The sequence below is a fragment of the Nematolebias whitei genome, chromosome 1 (genome assembly GCF_014905685.2).
Source record: "Nematolebias whitei isolate Nwh7 chromosome 1, NemWhi1, whole genome shotgun sequence".
In the NCBI taxonomy this organism is placed as follows: Eukaryota; Metazoa; Chordata; class Actinopteri; order Cyprinodontiformes; family Rivulidae; genus Nematolebias; species Nematolebias whitei.
In genome coordinates, this window is record NC_056498.1 from 50449358 (window position 1) to 50469716 (window position 20359).

The following is a 20359-nucleotide window of genomic DNA, read 5'->3' on the forward strand; positions in this document are numbered from 1 at the left end:
TTTTTTTTTTTTTTTTTTTTTGTGATCTCACTGAATTCTGAGTTTGCCACCTGGTGACCATGGAGACATTTGGCAGTGCTCTGTGCGACCAGTTTTTGAAAACCACAACTTGTTTCTGTGTGCACAGCTTGAAAAACTGTATTCTAGGTTGTGCACATTATTTTTATGCCCACCTTATAACCACTTTGGCTCCATTTTTTCCATCGTGGCAGCCGCCCCTGTGTTTAGGATTTAATCAACTGGCGTACGCTTTTGAAATAAAATATTTGGGTTCTCTGTTTGGAAAAATCAGGAGGGATTTGACGTGAGGAACAAGTTAAACATAGCTTGCAATTGGATGACTAGTAATTACATTTTTTTACCATATTAAAAAAAAAAAATCACAACACTTAACGGAAAGCGTTGTGGATTATTACATCTTTTTGTTTTTTGCATCATACATGTTTTTCATTTTGTGTAGACCAGTTCTGGTTTTATAATGAATATGGGCAAATACTTTCTGTTGTGTTGTTTCAGAGAATATTCCTCCATTCATTAACATTATGGATCTTGGTAACTGTAGTAACAGAGATTATTTTACTAGAAACCTGCTCACTGATTCTTTTTTCACATTGTTAGGAGAACACTGAGCCAAGTAAGCCTGGGGTATATAATATCACTTTGGTGAGTAACATCTGTGACTATCTCTCTGCAATGCTATTAACTCAAACTCCTTGTTTACCTGGGTATTACAGGTAAAATGGAGATTATTATCCTTTTCCTGGGAACTTGGTTACAGTGAAGGGTAAGTGTTGGCTTCTGTTGCATCCAAAATTGCTGTGATTAGGACTCATAATCCAATATCACAAGGGAGTAACCACAATGGCTTGAGCCTATTCTGCCTGACATTTAGCTCAACCAGATCTCTGATTGGCACTTGATTAGCAACTAATCCATGTCATTATCTCCTTCAGTGGAATTAGTTGAATAGAAAATAGTGTTGTAAATCACAGAGGCTGGGTTGTGGAGGGGCTTTGATCAGCGTGCAGCTCTGAAGGCGCTGTGAGGAGAAATATGTTGTTGCCATGGATACAACAGCAAAATAGGCATGATACAATATATGGCTCAATAGTTTCAGGAACATGTTTAATTTTAAACTCAAGAACTCGCTTTAAGGAAAAAAGTTGATACAAGTTTTGGTTCATAATGGTCAACTTTAAGTAGTTTGCCTTCAAGGCCACAAATAAAGCTACAAAGGTCAAAGTTCAGGTATATCATGATAGACAAGACTATTCCTTTCTGTTCGATTCGTGACTGTTTTTTTAAACTTCTTCATATCCTGGCAGGTAGAATTCAGCCCACTCTCCCCTTCCGTCTTGCCCATCCCGTGCCGCCTCTTCTGGCTCCAGCCCTGAACCCAACCCCCAGAGGAGTGGAAAATAATTAGGAGAGAAAATTGCTGCTGACACTATTTCTGAAAAGCAGGGTATTGTAATGAGAGCAGAGCAGGTATTCATTGTGTCTGAGGGGGTGATTGAAAGCTCTTGGTTTTCGGGCTGCCTTGGAGAAGCCCGGGGAGAGTAAGCAGAGTTTTGCAGAGTCCCTCATCGCATGTGGGAACTGAGCCTTGAGAGGACAAGGCGGCGGTGTCTTCAACAATGGCCGGAGCCAAGGTTACAGCTGAGTAACTAATTTAAACTGCTCTAGACTGATACACACACTCATTCACACACACTCTCATCTCTTTTGTCTTTCTCAATATGTCTTTCTCTCTGTCTCCCGCACTCTTCTTGTTCCCATTATGTGTTCAGAGGGATGCTGTCCAGCCTCCTCTCAGAGTTATCTTCATTAGCTGTGTGGACTTGCTGGAGTGGCTGCTCTGGGAAGTTTCTTTGAGCAAGGCACTCAGAGAAGATGAATAAATGTTTTGTCCCACATAGGCTTGGCCTAAAGCAGAGGCAGGCTGCGAAGAGAGATAGATGGGGTATTAACTGTGTGATTTTTCAGCAGGGGCTGAGGAAGCCCAGCAGTGGGCTTGACAGAAGCAGATGCTGTCGCCTGAATGTTAAGCCTGTTAAATGAAATGTCCTCTGTAAAGATGTCTTAATGGGACCTGAAGCATAGCTCAATTCACCTCTGTTTGTGCATCACACAGATGAGCACATGTTCATTGTGGGGTTTGACATGCATATCAGTCTGAAAGCAGGTATGAGAGAGAAAGAGGCTTCTTTCATCGCCTTTCATTGCTGTGATGCAGGTGCATCATCAGGATGATGATTTAGCATTTGAATATAATTATCACATCCAAGTACAATGAAATGGGAATGCAGGCATACTTACTTTAAAGATTCCTTTAGAAACCTCTCCAAACACATGGGGCTACTGATGATGACAAGCTTCATTAGACACCTGGAATTGACTTCACCTCAGGTTTGGCTTTGCAGATAAATGTCAGTTCACCCACTACCTGACCTTATAATATTAATACAGTTATTCAAGTTTTGGGCCCATTCACATGGAAATGTTATCTTTGTCCTCGTATTTACGTCACAAATTGGATAAATATTTTCGTCCACGAGAAAATGCAGAAACCAACCTAAATGCTGCAGCAACTATGCCAGGCCTGTATGTGGTGCTGTGACATTGTTACAGAAATACACCAAAAACAGGAAGCAAACATGGAGCACACACTCCAAACTGTAAACACAAGAAGAAACAAAGGTTAAAATGGCAGATACAAGAGCAAAACTCAAACGCTTTTATCTACGGACTCCTTAGTGCAGCAGATAAATGACCAGATTCATCAACATCTTTAATATGTGGATGCACGCTTACAACTTTTCACAGTTTCCTGAGATATTACTCTTTTAAAAAAGCACTACTTGAAATTTTCAGGCATCTGTTATTTTTCAAGATAGCCACCAACATGCAGTAAGAAAAAAAAACTTTGGTTTTAACCCATAAAATTTGTTTGTTGAAAAGACACAAATATACATCTTGGGGTTAGGGCAGCTGACTTGGGAACAGAAAGTCACAGTTTGACTCCTAAGCACTTTGATAACAGTCTATCTGTTTTAAATTGTGCTCTATAAATAAATATGACTTGACTTGACTTGCCACGCCCACTTGTCATGGTGTTCTTGCGCAAGACACCTAATCCCAAATTTCTCCCCGGGCACCTACATAGCTGCCCACTGCTCCATCTGGGTGTATCTCACGTGTGATGGGTTAAATGCAGAGAACTAATTCCATCATTTTATGGAAACACACAGTGATGCCAACACATAGCACTTTATTATATTGATATTATAATAACAAGGGTCACAACAGTAATTTAGCTACATTTTTTTTTTCATTTTTCTACCCTAAAATATTATATCATCACACATTTATACCTTGTGAATATGTAGAATTTAAAAAATGTAAAAATATAAAACTCTTGTTGGTTATTTTGAAATTTTATCTCCACATAATACTTATATTAATAACAGTGTTTCCCCCAGATCACTTGCCTTGGCAGGGCGCTCAACTCTTCTAGGATTTTTGTTGAGATGGAGACACACCTGCATTGCTAGCTTAGCATAAGCTAAGTGATGGAGATGTGAAAGGTCACAGATGCTTTTCACTTATTAATGTCAAATGTATATGAACCATGTGTGGTGTTAGATTGTTTTGTCTGGACAGGGTGGAGGCAGAGGCATGGAGCTTTCACCTCAAAAACTCAACGGCCTAAGTAAAGAGGCTGCAAGAGTTGTCTGACCTCGAGTCTGACTGATAAGCTTTATAAAAAGACACTCTTTTATGCTCTCAGTGAGCAGGTAGGAGACGAAACGCCATCTTAATGTTTGTATTTCAACTCTGCTCCATCTTGCAAGATTAAACTGGGATTAAGAAAATGATCTACTCACTCCTGTGTGGCATATTTATTTAATGAACAACTAAGGATAATATTTAATTATCCTAACATTAATCGCTAGTGGTTGGGTTGAGGATGCGCGACACAAGTGGCACGCTACGTCTAGTGTTTAGCTAGTGCATCTGTATTGCGCGCCACTAACTTAGCGGTATGTCAGTGCCAGAAGTTGTTTGGGTGGTGGTAGAGAGTGGTGAAAGACATTTCAGTAGGCGGGGGCGCCCTCCTTTGATAATGGTAAGGGACACTGCGTAATTTAGCAAGTGTGCTACCTTTTCCTACTGCAAAACAATAATTAATTGCACATTTATGTGCCATACATTTCAAGACACTAAAATTTAACTTAAAATTATTATGCTTTAGTTGTCCATCTTGAAAAATGGCGGCCATTTTGAAATTCCAAGCGACTTTGATTTTCTAAAAAGGACCTTACAGCAACTCCTATATAATTCCTGTAACAGTTTCTGTTTGCATCCACATTCACTCATCTGCTTCACTATTTGTGTCAAATTGAACTATTGACTTGGAGTCATGTCTGTCCTAATATGTGAACTTGATGAACAAATTCAAGATCAATATCCAGCGAGAGATAGAGGGAAGGCTTTTTTTTCCCTAATAATTCAGGGTAAATTGTTTCTACACAAATTTCAGTCTGTTTAAAATACCCCAGTTTTCCGAGTTTTTAAATTGGGCCTAAGAATATTTGCCTTTTTTTTTTTTTGCTGTGCTCTATTCAAGGCGGTTGTATTGTCCATCAACCATGTCTGCTCAGTAAAGGTATACACAAAGCAATGGGTTTGCTGTAGTTGAGCATCTTGCATCTTCAGCAGAATCAAGCATGCAGTCTATATTACTTGGGACAAATGTTAGGTAGAAAGTGGCACAATGACATGATTGTTTTCAATTGAATGCGTTTAGCCCGTCCACATGAGAATGCATTGGTCGACTTTCACACTCTGGAACCCAGTTTCCAAAAAAAAATACCATTTAGGTGTTCCTAAAAGGCTGTTAGACGAAGCTTAATGTCATGATGTTTTATTGTGAACAATAAGAGAGCAACGTGACATGTCCTCTTTTTTTAAAAGCAGCTGTAAATGGCATTCTTGGGTAATGAGAATCTGAGGCTGCCGTTGTAATGTTACAGGCATTCATAATGTAGAAATCTGCTGGGAATAAAGCTGAGATCCAACTTAAATGAGAAAATAAATTGATAGTCAAATTGCATGTGGGTCATATCTCCACTTGTGGGAACTCAGATCTGCTTTTAGTTGCCTAAGTAATGGACGTATAAAAAAAACAACTATTCACACTCAAGCTGAGATTGCTTCATGTATAGCATTCTCTACAATCTAATTCAAAATTATAAAGTGCATTTTGAAATCTATCTCTGTCTCTGTTTCCTCTCCTTTCTTTTACGTCTCTTCCAGACACTAAGATGATAAACACACCTATTACCCACAATGCATCTGCTATATTCCACTAGTAAAGCAGGTAAATTAAATCTGTAGCTCTATCTGCCAAGATGCTGGCCAGCAGCCAGATCGACTCGGCATCTCTTTCTCCGTTTCCAGGCACTGTGAACAAATTTGCAGGCTTTTAGAGACTCGCTGTCACTAGACGCACAGTGACACTTAGTAGCATCAGAAAAAGTAGCTTACGCAACCACAGAGGACAGGGGGAGAAGTGAAATGAAAGCTGACATTATTATCTACTATCTCTTTCTTCAGATAGTGAGATGAAACAGAACCTTTTTATGATTTACCTGTCAGGGTTTCTAAGGTGCTTAAAGGTAAGAGCTCAGCAATGCTTGCATGTGATCAGTGTTGGTGTTTATGGAGCGTGGAGTCCTGCAGGGACATGGTAAACTAGAGAAGGACAACATTTCCTGGCTGACCTTATATGACCATTAAAAAAAGATTACAGCTTGCTGTTCTAGGAATGTCTTGAGGACATCTTCCTGCCTTTGAACAGCCTTGTTTGCTAATTTTGAAGCTGTGGCAAGTTGTTTTTCAAATACATATTAATTTTAGTTCATGTTCAAGGTTCTTTATTGTTATTTGAATCACATGTGGCACATGAGGTGGAACAAAATTGTGAACACAGGGTCCCACTGTGGTTGAATGACAGGGTGATGGCTTTATTTAAACGCCACTTATAAATGGCACATTTCACACGCAGCTGTTTTTTCCATCAGACATTGAAATTACTAAAGATCTATCGACTTATTAAAAGAGTAAAGCTTCATTCTGCATGAATGTACCAGTGTTTTACCAATACCTCAGTGGAATAGGTTGAAATGTTAAAGAGCTAATCACATACATATATTTTAAACATACACGTTCTATCTTAGTGTTGATTTCAGATCCTTATTTACTGTTTCTTCTTACACTTTATATATATATTTTTTTTGTTTTCGGGTGTAATTGGGATCCTGTGTACATAAATTTGTTCCATTTCATGTACCACATGTGATACGAATTACAATAAACTTGACTTGATCTTAAATACCTGCAAACGTCACTTTTCAGCGAAAATCGCAGATTTCAATCACAAATATGTAACTTACGTTGGGTGGAGGTGGGTGGGTTCAGACGCGTGGTAAATGGCCTAATTTCCCATTAACGGGACTCATTTAGCGCTAAGCTAGCACTATGGCACTACATAAGTTATGCTAGTTAGCTTGCAACCTGTGCTCACCACAGACATATATCCTCGAAACAACGCTTGCGCTGTCTCGTAAGCACTAAGCTAGCACTCTTACGTAGCGCTACGTCTGTAGCATCGTAGCTAGCGCATCTGTATCGTGCACTGCTAGCATAGAACTATGTGGGACCCCACCCCACCCCACTACAGGCACTACATTTGTCACCTTTTTCATGCCTTGTGAGTTTGCAGGTATTTAATCAGCACAATCTGATATTATATGAGTTTCCAAGATAATGGTTTGTAGCATATGTATAAGAAACCATCCATCCATCCATTATCTTTACCCGCTTATTCCATTTTGGGTCACGGGGGTCGCCGGTGCCCATGTCCAGCAATCACTGTGCGAGGGGCGGGGTACACCCTGGACGGGTCGCAAGTCCATCACAGGGAGTATAAGAAACCGTGCATACCATTTTAATCATAGCTGTAGTAACTTCCAGTTAATTTTTTTTTTTAATTCTTTTCATGAATCCTGGCAAACTGAGTAGAGGAAACGTCTTTCAGATGATTTATCCTGAAGCACAAAAACTACATTTAAAAGACTTTAGAACTTCCAGTTCAGCCTTTTTTTGCATTCAGCAGTTCATGTTTGTGAGATGTTCAAAAGCTATTGTGATGCAAATAAGAGTGCCTGATGATAACGGACAATCTTGCTTGCACAGTTCATATTATAGAAATGCCAAGTCTACAGCCATCACTACATCTGCTCCATGTTGTGTTAAGTAGCTTTCATTGTTGCTGCAGCGATCGCTCTGCATATCCACATCACTGTCAGAATTGTGTTACTTTTTTTTTTTTTTTTTGAAAGCCATCAGGATTCGTCTCTGTCAACCGCCCTGTCCTTCAGTCCATTAAAGATGATTGATAGAAGTGGAAAATCTTCCGCCCAGCTGTTGTCGTTGAGTCATCTTGAAGAAATTGAAAGGAGCTCAAAAAGGACCATCCTTCATCAAAAGACCCTTTGTCTGTGTTCGAGATGCGAAGCAACGCCTTTGGAGATAGTGTATAACAAATATATCGCCTTTTTTCCCCCTGACTCTGCACATGAAGCCCGTTGCAGATGAAGACACAGATTAGAGGCACGTTTTTTTTTTTTTTTGGAACTTCAGAGGAGCATCCTGCAGGCGATTTAAACTTTTACATGTTTTAGTTTTAGTTCAAGTCAAACTGGGGGTCGTTCCCTCTCGTCAAAAGAAACCAAAAGACCTGTTTGTCCAAGTGCTTCTGTTATCTTCTAATGGTTTGTGAGGATTTTTACAGGACATCTTGAGGAGGATTTTATGATATTTCGTTGTGATTGATAACAGGCTCCTGGAGGAATGTCAGCCTTTCAGAGACAGATAATGTGGATTTCTATCTCTCTGCCTTCTTGCGCAAGACACTCCATCAATCAAGTGCATCACGTCCTTAACCCGGTAAAATTAAAACCTTTGGGGGGCGATGCACCCGGGGTCCCCACAGAACCAGGCCACACACGTCAACACGGAGCCAGACAGAATCGGAACACAGACCAGAACCACGCAGGCTCACACACAAAACAAGGCAGAGAATACAGTTAATGATCTGACTCTATATTGCTGTTGACAGAGGAGAAGGATTACAGGAAGAACAGTCTCATTTTCACCCAGCGCCGAGGCGTTATTAGATCCTAGCCCATCTAATTTCATTCTGAAGGTTGTCAATATTTACCAGCAACAGGCACGGCACACTGTAGCAGACCCAGCCTCCCTTCAGGGAGAAAAACCAGAGCCAGGGAGATAAATTTAACATGTAAAGATTCTGTTTCCACATTCAACCTCAAGCATTTTCAGCTCATTTGCTTTTTTTTCTCCCCTGGCATGTCATAGATACGTGGTTCTGCTTGCTTTTATTTGTTTCTCCTCGATTAGGCCTTACTTATTTGTTGTTTTGTCTTCCAGTTGACGGCTGCATACACAAAGCGGCGGGTTCCTGTCTGTACGATGAGTGTCAGTCACTAAACGGCTGTGAAACCGGCCAGGCCAAGATCACCTGCGGCTATGATCTCCCTGCAAAATGTGAGTAGCACTGATTATTCCGATTTTTGGCCACTTGGTAATGTGTGCACTAATGCCTTGCAGAAATACTCTCGTCAGTTGCTTTAATGTTAAAAGATTAATCTCCTGACAGTAAAGTTTAAAGGTAAACTGTAGTATCTACCTTATTCAACACTATAACTCAAAGTTAAATTATCTTATTTCATTTTGTTTCACTTTAAAGTATCAACAATATAAACTTAAATTATTCAGGTTTTTATCTTCTTAGTTTTCCCATTAGTAATATATATGCATTGCTGTATTTTAAGCTCTCAACAGATTTCATAATAAAACAGGATGGTAAATGGTGTTGTTCTTCTCACAAACTAACAACAATCATATTATTGTTAATGTGTTATTTTGTCCAATTGTTTCTGCAAAGCCCTATTAAGTTTGGCCTATAGTTAATACTGGCAGGCAAGTCCACAACTGATACGCTGCTTTTTGCATTTCCGTGATGTAAAACTCTGTGGGCATCACTGAAAATATTCTATCGTAAAGGTACCATTAGATGCTTCATCATGTTGTTATGCTGTAATGCTGCCATCGCAGACATGTGAATGACCTTTTCCGTGCTACAGATACCACACCATACCATCAGAAAGCCTGGCTTTTAGACTTGTTGCTGATAACGGCACTTTCCTTCTCTCATCTGAAGCATATGGCATCCATTTCTAACAACACAGGTGTAGAATACTGATGCGTCTGTACACAACACATACTTCCACTGTGTGACGGTCATATTGATGCAACTGTGCTCATAGAAAGCAACGAACAGGGATGAAACTCAGTGTTTTACTTTTGTACCAAATTTTGATTGCAGTCAAATTTTGGCATCACCTGTTTGAAATACATGCACTTTTCTGCACTTACTAAACCTGCTTGTCTTTTTTTCTGATACAGACTTGTATTTTGGTTTTATATACATTTTTAAAAGGCTGTATTCTGTTAGTATTGCTATTATTGGACAGACTAACAGATGAGGTCAGGCAGGAATTTCTGTGGACGAAGATGTTTGCAGATGACACTGTGATTTGTGGTGAGAATGGGGAACAGGTGGAAGAGAACTTGGAGAGGTGGAGGTATGCACTGAAAGAAGAAGAATGAAATTCAGCCGTAGTAAGACAGAGTACATGTGTGTGAATGGGAGGGAGAACAGCGAGACTACAAGGAGCAGAGGTCACAAAGGTGCAGAACTTCAAGAGCTTGGGGTCCACTGTCCAGGAAAATGGAGAACGTGGTAAAGAGTTGAAAAAGAGAGTCCAGGCAGGATGGAGAAAAGTTTCAGGCGTTATTTGTGACAAAAGGGTGTCAGCAAAGGTCAAAGGAAAAAGTTTACAAGACAGTGGTGAGACCAGTGATGTTGTATGGTCTGGAGACAGAGACATGGACAAAAAGACAGGAGACAGAACTGGACGTGGTAGAAATGAAGATGTTGAGGTTCTTAGGAGTGAGAAGGATGGATAAGATTAGGAATGAGATGAGCAGATGTACAGCACAGGTTGTACAACCGGGAGAGAGGACAGACTGAGATGGTTTGGACACGTCCAGAGGAGGGACAGTGGGTATACTGGTAGAAGGATGTTAGAAATGCAATGTGCTGCTGATTGTTTCATGTTGCTGTGTTCATTAGTCCTCATCTGCTCACACAGACTCATGTTCGTGCTGCTCTTGTTTTGGCACATTGTTTTTGTACTATTAGTGCTCAGTGTAGTCTTAGTTTAGTGAATTCTTAGTTTAGTGAATTCTTAGTTTAGTGAATGTATTATATTCTTAGTTCATGTCTTGAATCTTACTACTGTTTTTCTTTACATTTTACTGGATGTAACTGGGACCCTGTGTACATAGTTTCGTTCCACCTCATGTACCACATGTGATGTGGATGACAATAAAACTCCTTGAATCTTGAAATGTAGCTGCCCAGAAAAAAGACAAATTGGAGCTATATAGATCAGTTAGAGAGGACATGGAGGTAGTTGGAGTGAGGACAGAGGATGCAGAGGACAGAGTGAGATGGAGGAGGACGACTCACTGTGGAGACCTCTGAAGAGGGAAAAGCCAAAAGAAGAAGAATATTCTTTTAGTCTTGCTCTTTAATGAAACAGTTCTACATATAATGACTGAGGCCTTTAGTGTCAAAACAAGGAAATAAAATTGTTAGATATTTTGATGAAATAAGCCCAAATTATTTGCATTTTTGTTTTATGACTTTTCAGAATAAAAAGTCATTTGAAAAAGCGTTGTTTTTCGGAGGATAATTAATATATTTGTTTCTTGTCGTGGTGTTGGATGGAGTGTCACTTGCACACATTAAGAAACTATTAGTTGCTTAATTTGATATATTTTTCATCCTTGATATATTCTACTAACAAATCAAACTAGTCTCTTTGTCATGCAGTGAAGAGTAAGACTTGGGGCTTCATGTTTTAAGTGTTGCATTATGGTCCGTGTCTGTAAACCTCGCTTTAAGTTCCCTTCAGCACTAATGTCACGTTTGAAACTTTATCTTGAGACTGTTGTTTTGGGAACTTGAACAGAAACTCCCGACAGGATTTGAAGAGATGTCGCTTGGTGTAATTCGGTCGAGACGAACGTCCCAGCGGTCCTAACCTAACCCTGAAGGATTTCAGTGAGACAGTCAAGAGAAGACATGGAGGCGCAGATGAAATTAGGTTGTGTTAATAAGGTATGTCATAAAGATGTCAAACAAATGGAGCAGATAAACGCTGAGACGGTCTTGTGGGCAGCCAGTTCAAGTGTGTTCAGCTCCAAAGCTGGTTACACCATGACAATTTAATAACCCGCAGTGTCACATGGTAGCAATCACACCAACATTAGCTGCTGTTGTAATGATCTCTGAACAAAATCGTCTTCTCCGTTCATGGAACTTGTTAAAAGCTGTGGCGTTCCTTTTCAGGAAGTGTTTTCAGTGCAGTTTTATTTTATTTCCGAGGTGTATTTACTCTCGGGTGGTTTCGTTTTGCTGCATCAGTGTTGTCTCTATTCTGTTCTGGGAAACGAAATGTTTTTATGTGCACTCCTGTTCAGATATTCTTCCTTTCAATTGTTTTAATTATTCAGTTTTGCATAAAACAGCATACCTAAACTACAGACAACTATGTAAGTTTAAAAAAATCAAATACAAATCTGTCCACCCCTTAGAAATAAAGTAAAACTATTGTAAACCTCCCGTTTAATACAGTTTTAGTCATATTGTTTCCGTTAGTTATTTTTATATGAACTAAACTCAGTTGTTTCTATTAGTTTTATATGTGAAATGAAACCGGTGGTCACAATTCATGTTCATTGTGTGACTAAAGGCAAATCATTTACTATTTTAAGGCAAACATAAAAGCACCAGATGGTTCAATTTATTAACGAAACAAGTTAAATGTTAGTCTGTCTTTTCCAGAAGTTGGGCGGTTTGTTGCTAAAATGACTGAGCCGACTGCGAAACTGTCAGAGCAAATTTTATAACAGCCAACGTTTGGCCTTTTTTTTTTTTTCAATATTCCTCATAATCGTGGTTTCACTCTTCAGACTAAACTAAAATGTCTGGTTTTGTCAAACTCAGGCTTGTTCAGGTGCAATGTTTTTACTTTAATTTAATATATATATATATATATATTTAGAACGATTTGCTGCTTAGAACAATGTTCAGGTCTTCTGACAACTGCATCTTTATAACTGATAAAGAAAACGTCTAAACTTTGCACATATGTCAAACTCAAGTGCCTCAGGCCAAATCTGGTCCTCTTGATGATAATTTAAATGTAAAATATTGTATCTCTTATAATTTTTTCTTAAAAAAACAACAACAACTGATAAATACATAATTTAGTGTGGACTTCTCCTGCCAGCTGGCTAACTTTGAAGCCAGAACGAAGGTTGGATCATTCTGTCGTTATTGATTCTGATGTGGAACGAGTGACAGAACGTCGAGTGACAGAACGTCGAGTGACAGATCAAACTCTTGTTCATGAACCTGCAACCAAGAAAACATGTCTGGTATCTGACTCAAGTCAATGTATCAGCTGAAAGTGGCCTGTGGCTCGGACAAAGTTTTTAAACTTTGGCTCCTTTTGACACCCCTAACGATAAACAAAATAGATTGTTTATTTATTTTTTTGGGTGCTATGATGATATTTAAATTAGTTTTTTTATTTTCTAGAAAACAGCCTCTTATCATAATGTAAATATACATTTTTCCACATCTTATATAAATAAACTGAACTGGATTGAATTTCAGAATTTTGGGGCTGTTTCTTACTGTAATTGCCAGTGTATAAGCTGCTACTTTTTTCAAAGGCTTTAAACCCCACGACTTGCACAATGGCGTGGCTAATTTACGTTTTTTTGTTTGTTTGTTTGTTTGTTTGTTTTTTTGTATGGACTGACAAGCTTCCCGCCACCAGAAAACATTTAACTGTGACACACTTAGGGCTCACATCATTGCCCAATGAATGTCTTTTTGGGGGTGGGTCCTCGAGAAACACAGACGGAATGAAGCCCACAGCTTATTTATGTGCAGAACTTTTTTTTTAATCAACTTTAGTGCACATGGTTTATTTTCCTGTGCACTCTACAGATCGGCAATCATGGTTTTTTAAGATATTGTCATATGGTGCAGCTATTATGATTATTATTATTTTTTTTTAATTTAATAAATAATACCATAGATATATATATATATATATATATATATATATATATATATATTAGGGGTGCACCGATTTCAATTTTCAGGCCGATCACCGATCACCGATCACCGATATTTTTGAAAGTCTGAACTGCCGATTCCGATTTTGGCCGATACCGATTTTTTTTTTTTATAAGCAACAGTGTCAGGTGTTACAAGATCACAATGCACCTTCAATTTACCAATCTTATTTTACTGTAAAACATACCCTTGAAAAATACCCTAGAAACAATACAAACTTGTTGTTTTAACTTGTCATGAGGTAGTATTCTGAAATATAAATGAAGTTTACACAATTTTTGTTAAAACTATAAAATTAACTAAAAAAAAAAAAGTTCAGTTCCTTCAACTCTTTCACTTGTTACATTTAAAAAAAAAAAACTTAAAAAGATAATGCAACAAGTGTAACATTTTCAAGTCAGTGGGTAATAAGAACTAACACTGGCACAGGTAAGTTAGTTCTCACAGACTTATTCCAGTCACTTTCATTAGTGGCAGGTTTTTCTTGATGAACAAAAGCATTTCTGCTTTGTCACCAGACAGGCGACTTCTTTTCTCATCTACTACATGTCCAGCCAAGCTAAACAGGCGCTCGCTTTCAACGCTTGTGCATGGGGCAGAGAGATAGGTTCGGGCAAGTAGAGCAAGATGAGGGAAACGATTTTCATTGATCTTCCAGTAGACCAATGGGTCCTGGCTCCTTTCGACAGGAACCTCAGATAGGTAGTTCTGTACCTGCATAGCTGAAGGGCTGGCCAGCTGTTGCTCCTGTTCAATGTTCTCCTTCAAGATTTCGTCGTGAGCTGCAAACAGTAGACTACGCCTTTTGGCTGCAGGTTCATCTATATCAGGAGGTCCCACTTCAGAGGATGTTCCTGCAGCAGGTGTGCATCTGGTCTCCCCCTCTGCAAGTTTGGTCAAAAGGAGCAGTTTCACGTCATCTTTCACCTCTGCTGAGAAGTAGCGATTCTTGTACCTTGTTTTGCATAAACAAAGAAAGATGGGTCAATCATTGTGTTTTGTATACATTAACAGTTTTTATGACTTGCATGTAAATAAAGAAATGCATTTCAATCAAGAAATTTTTATTTTTAATTTAATTTAAATGTTTGTTGAAATATAGTAGTAGGCTAAAAGTAATTATGGCTAAAATAGAATGTTAATAGTTACTTGCCTTGGATCCAGAAAAGTGGCCAAGCTGTACAGGGGCTCATGCTCAATGTTGCTGAATCTTCTCACAACAGCCTCCAGCAACGTAGCTTTGGCTGTACCCACGCCACGGTCTGTGCTCGCTTGCCTCTCCTCTCTCTTCTTTACAGTTTAAGAGTACTTGATGACGTTCGAACTGTTCGTCAATCCACTGTGCAGTAAAACTTAACATGGACATTAAACTTACATCAGAAGTCCAGATGTCTGTTGTAAAGCTGAGTGTATTTGTATTAGCTTTTAGCAGGCTGCGGGTGTCTCTCGAAACTTGGCTGAACAACTCCGGTAATGCAACATCAGAGAAATATTTCCGACTCGGCATATTATATCGTGGGCTCACGTGCTGCATCAAGCTTCTAAAACCTTTGTCCTCAACGACTGAAAATGGCTGGTTGTCTAATGCCATGAACTCCATCACTTTCCTCGTGGTAGCTTTGCTCTTTTCGTTGCTCATAAAAGCTAACAGCGACCCACCGACTGCCTCTTTGTTAGCGCTAGCTTTAGCATTAACCTTAGCATGGTTGCTCTCTTCAAACATTGCATACTTGGCGGCGTGGTGATTTCTTAAATGGCGAACGAGGTTTGTTGTATTAAAGGTTTTGGTGGTGGCTCCACCACGACTTACTTCGGCTTTACACGAATTGCAAATTGCGATCTTTGGCTCATTTTCTTTTACAGCGTAGAACTTCCAAACCGACGACATGGCTGCTCCGAGTGACCTGTGTGTGAGCTCTCACAGTGGAGCAAAAGGGGACAGCAGCTGATTTTCAGACCTTTCCGGAGGCAGATAAGATCGGTGGATAAAATCGGCTTCTCATTTAAAGATCGGCCGATCGCCGATCTCCCCAAATTAAGGAAATCGGGGCCGATCGATCGGCCGGCCGATTTATCGGTGCACCCCTAAGATTTAGCCTCATGTCTTTAAAGATAGAGTTACATATTGATTGATATATATATATATATCAGTCTGTACCAAAAACTAATTTTGTTTGACAGGGACCAAAGCAGCTGATCTGAAATCAGTTCTTGTTTGAAGAGTAGATTTGCTGAGGCGATGGAAAATGACCGGGCTAACCAACCCCATCTTTTTTTTTTTTTTTTTGTCCTGCCTCTTTTAAAGACAGGAAAATTACTCTCTATTACATCTCACTAAGCAGTTTAGGCTGCGAATCCCAGCGGCAAAATGAGCCTTTTCTTTAAGAGGGCCGTGCACATGTGCAGCTTATTATTATAGAGCCGGCCCAGGATTATTAATCAGCGTTAGTAATTACCCACCTACCATAGCAAAAGGACTAAAAAAAGTCTGCTACATCAATCTAGTGAAGAGTTTGTCTATTTGTCCTCCTGTTGGACAAGGTGCTCATCTGTTAGCAGTCAAGTGTAGTAATTGAGGTCACTTGTTTATGATTGTGGATGGACGTTCTTTCGTTTCTGACATTCAGGTTTAAAGGAAATGACTGAAAATGTGAGAAATCAAACCGTTTAGGTGGACTCTGTCTTTATTATAGTGCTCCTAAAACTAACTATATGATCATCATTTTGAGAAATTTATATTTTATTTTATGAAGTCCTCTGCTGAAGCGTATGCTCCTTTTTTAGGTGCTTTAATGTTAAACTCAAAATATAGTTAATTTTCTTTATTTTATTATTTTTTTATTCCCATTCCTTATGGCTGGAATTTACCTTAAAAGGGATTATGATAGTAGATGAGATGTTCCTCTCCTTCATATTCAGTCTTGTTGTGTCAAATTAAAGTGATCCAGTATTAAATAATACAGTATATAGAAAAAGCCAAACACCTAAACTTTATTAAGTGCATGACTTCAAAAATGTTGGTGCCAAATGTGTGCTCTTCTTTGTTGTCAAACCAAGACAGTTAGTTTCATTCACCACTCTCTCCCTGCCTGTATCCCACAGGATCTGTGTCCAGTCCCACTGGACCCGTGGGCTCCCAGTCCTAACAGAACCCTCTCAAACAGAACATCTTCATAAAATGCCTCCAGTCAGCAACTATTTATAGGAAATAAATGACTGACCACAACTTTTTTGTTAGACAATATTACATACTCTGAAACATCAATTTGCTTATGAGATGCGACACTTTACATTTATACTAGACTCTAAAACAGGTTAAATATTAGTTGTTTTTTTATTATCTAGCTTAAAAAATATTATGAAACAATTCATTTTAAAGGAACTGCTAAAGATGATGATTAAGGAAACTAAATTATAAATAAAATTAAGTTTTTTAGGTACTCAAATAACGTCAACAAGTAAATAGAAATTTAAAAAATGTTCCCTTGAGCTACTTATGTTAGCATGTATTGTGTAAAGAAGGACTAGTTGGATTTTTCTCCGATATATGTTTACATCTTTACCCTGTTACACAAAGTTACGTGGGTCATTTGTGGATTAGTGATAAAAAATAGTCATCCTTTGACTGTATTGTCATTGGTTTGATCCCCAGCCTTTTCCCGTGCCATTGTCCTTGAGCTGAAGTCTGCATCATTCCTGATATGTTCATCTGTGTGTGACTGTACAGTAAAATGTGCACATGCACCACAAATATGTCACAGAAAATGTATGTGGAAGACTGACTAGTTAACAAGTGAAAGGAGTGAAAACTATTGATTAAATTCTCTGAAATTACTTTGGTAATTTAAAGTTGGATTTGGTAAGGTATGAAAAAAAAGTGAATTGGATGAAAAATTCGTCTTAACCTTTAGTTTATAATAGAGCCTGACCGATATATCGGTAGGACTGATAATTTAGGCCGATATAGATGTTTGGGGACCTATCATATACTGTGATACTTGTACCTTTATGCACCAATAAAAGCATGTCTAATGCTCACCCCTAAAATGCTGGCAACCAGCTGTAATTGCACAATGTATCCAGCAGAGGGCGCATGACGACTATTTTCAAGTCATGGCCCTTTACTTAAGTTTCACTTTCACGTTCATCATAGACAAATCAGGGAGCAGTACTGTGTGGCACATTTTGCAGAACAGAGCATGGCAAGTTTATTTAAACTGATCTGTAAAATAAAATAAACAATCAACAATAATTCTCTTCAATCCTTCAACCCCCTTGTTATTAGCTATGTGCCTCTCAAGTTAACGAGCAAACTTTAGTGTTCAGTTGCGCCACCTTCCCTACATTAGGCCTGTTGTCAATAGTTTTAGCAATGAGTCTTGTTGGATTGAGCTTCCAGTTTGTGAGGATATCCAGTGTTAATAACATTATCTTTGTTGTCCTCAATGAAATGCATTGTTTGTCTGAAATCTTTACTTCTCTATAAAGGAAAATGAACGCCGCTGCGGTCGATACTGATTAGGCCTTTGCCATATGTGACTGACTGTTTAAACAATGAACAGGGAAGGGTGTTTCTTTGCTTAATTTATATTTTTTAACAATTGCTAACTTTATGATGAATAGTGGAGGATAGAAAATGTGAATGCACATTAGGAATACTGTTTTATGACCAGTGCACAACTTGTAAACCTAGTGTGGGACTAATTAAAGCATGGATCTGATTTGCTTAGCTTCATGGTTGCCCTGCTCCACTCTCTGATTACTTAGATTTTTGGGGGTGGACTAAGCTCAAAATTTTCAGCCATTATATTGGTTATCGGCAGTTGCTTTGCCCACCCAATATTGGTATTGGTGAGAGCCAGAAATTTCATATCGGTTTGGTTCTAGTTTTTATTGTCTCTCTTGAATTTTTACTGAAACCTTGTTTTACTTTTGGACATTTTGTTATGATGCGTAACCATAACAACAAGGTGTTTTTCTACAACTAGGAGCAGCTGATTAACACCTCAAAATCTCAAATAATATCTCAGCTACAGCCCCAAATCCCAAATGAGTTGAAAAGAAGGCGCCATGGATGCATTCCCGTCTACCTGGAGGCGGTAATCGAGTGCCTGACTGCCGAGGTCTTGGAGATATCGGGAAACATGGCTTGTGACAGCAGGAGTGCCGAGATCGTATCCTGGCAACTGCAGTTAAGTCCGCGGAGATGAGGGGCTCAGCAGGCTGCTGGGAGAAATGGCCATTGCTCGGGGAGGAGTTCTGCCCGACATTCAGGCAAGTCTTGCTGCCCAAGAGGACCAAGAGGTCTGCTGGGTCTGGGTGGATGGATCGGCATCTGCAGCCAGTTTCTTTGGACCTGCTGTGGGACGGACTGCTACAAGAGATCTTTCCTGCCCACAGCCATCATCATCTAGAACAACTCTAATGAAACCAAGATGAGCTACAACAACAATTAATTTCCCTTTGGGATCAAGTATTTTTTAATTGAATTTAATTGAATTAAATTACAAATTAAATATACACCATTAGACTAGACAGACATATGTTCTGTTATCAAAATGCATGGCTGTGATTTGAATGTGTGACACATCTGACTAAACTCTCCAACATAAAAGACTGAATCCCGTCATTATGATGCTGCGCCACAGCTCCACACTCATAACGTTTAGCCTCGACCTCGTGGGTTAATCTGCTCCAGCTCACATCAGCCCGGGCCTTCATAGTGGACCTGAGGTGTATTTAGGGTTCAAGCTAAAGGTCTGTGTGAGAAAGTTTACTGCTCCAAACAAACTCCTAGATGGAGCGGTGCTGTTTGCACTCCTCAGTTTTATCTGCGATCTTTTCCCCAGTTTTGTTTTTCTCCCCAGGGCAGCTTTAGATTGGCAGTTCAAAAAGCTTGTGCTGTTTATTGTTTTTCTTTTTTCTCCCCCCTCAGCCTCTCATTTTTGAGCTTCAAGTAAACGCTTTAAATAATAAATTATATTTAGAAACGAGATGGAGAGGCCAGCGTTTTGTTTCATCGTGCTGCTGTCACACCAGTGCCCTGTTTTGATTTTAATCGTTAATTATTTGTGGAAATTTGTGTTTTGAGCTTCAAGTTTAGATCGATAAAAGATCAGTTTTACTTTTGAAAAGATGACAGTTTATTTAAAAGTTCTGATTATTAATTCTGTGAATTCTCCAGAAAAATGGCAGTCATTGAATTTTCCCTCAAAACTTTTTAAGCTCATGTCTTTGGTGCGTTGCCCCAATTCCTTCTGTTCTGGTGGTTCGGAGACAAAACCTTATTCACGCTGTGCTGAGAGGGTCTCAGACATTTGATCACACGCTTATCAAAAACGGGATGCTAACTGTTTTTAGCACAGCCAGTTGGTATTTCATCTCTGCAATGGTTTATTTGCGCTCGTTCTGTTTGCACTCAAGCTTTGCTAGAACAACACGCAGCGCAGCCATTTTATTTTAGCTGCTTCTATAAACCTTTCAACTAAGGTTGTGTTCTCTCAGTAAATTCAGAAGTTTCTTCCTGCACAACATATTGCAAGTTTCACCACTGTAGTTTGAAACATTACGATCCCAGCATTTTTTGAGGCAAAAAAGCATGGTTGCCATTTCTATCCTTAGCTTTATTTATAGACAGTTATCTTCAGACTTGTGACATATGCAATACCAATTGCATTTTACTTGGGTAAGCAATTCTAATGAATATAAAAACTGTTAAAAATCAGTGTGAACTCCTATTGCTGACATTTGTTTAAGAAGCTTAAACTGAATTATTAATGGTAAATGCAGCTAAAATACTTTCTAAAAGCTAACTATAGTAAAAAAACTGGCTAAAAATAGCATGCTAACAGCTAAAAGTAGTTTGATGGTAGCTAGAAAAAAAATGTAGTAAAAGGCCAGTTGAATGGTAAAAGTAGCTAAATGAAAGCTAAAAACAGCAGAATGCAAACGGTTAGCTAGAAACTAAAAGTATCAAATGGTTGCCTA

At 39.0% G+C, this 20359-nt stretch overlaps 1 protein-coding gene across 1 annotated transcript in view; it reads left to right on the plus strand.

Annotated features, from left to right (window-relative positions):
* macrod2 (mono-ADP ribosylhydrolase 2) overlaps nucleotides 1–20359 on the plus strand; it is a 612591-nt gene that overhangs the window by 243376 nt on the left and 348856 nt on the right. The window contains exon 5 of the mRNA XM_037678263.1: nucleotides 8518–8634. Coding sequence (XP_037534191.1) covers nucleotides 8518–8634 — 117 coding nt within the window. The remainder of the gene's footprint in view (nucleotides 1–8517; nucleotides 8635–20359) is intronic.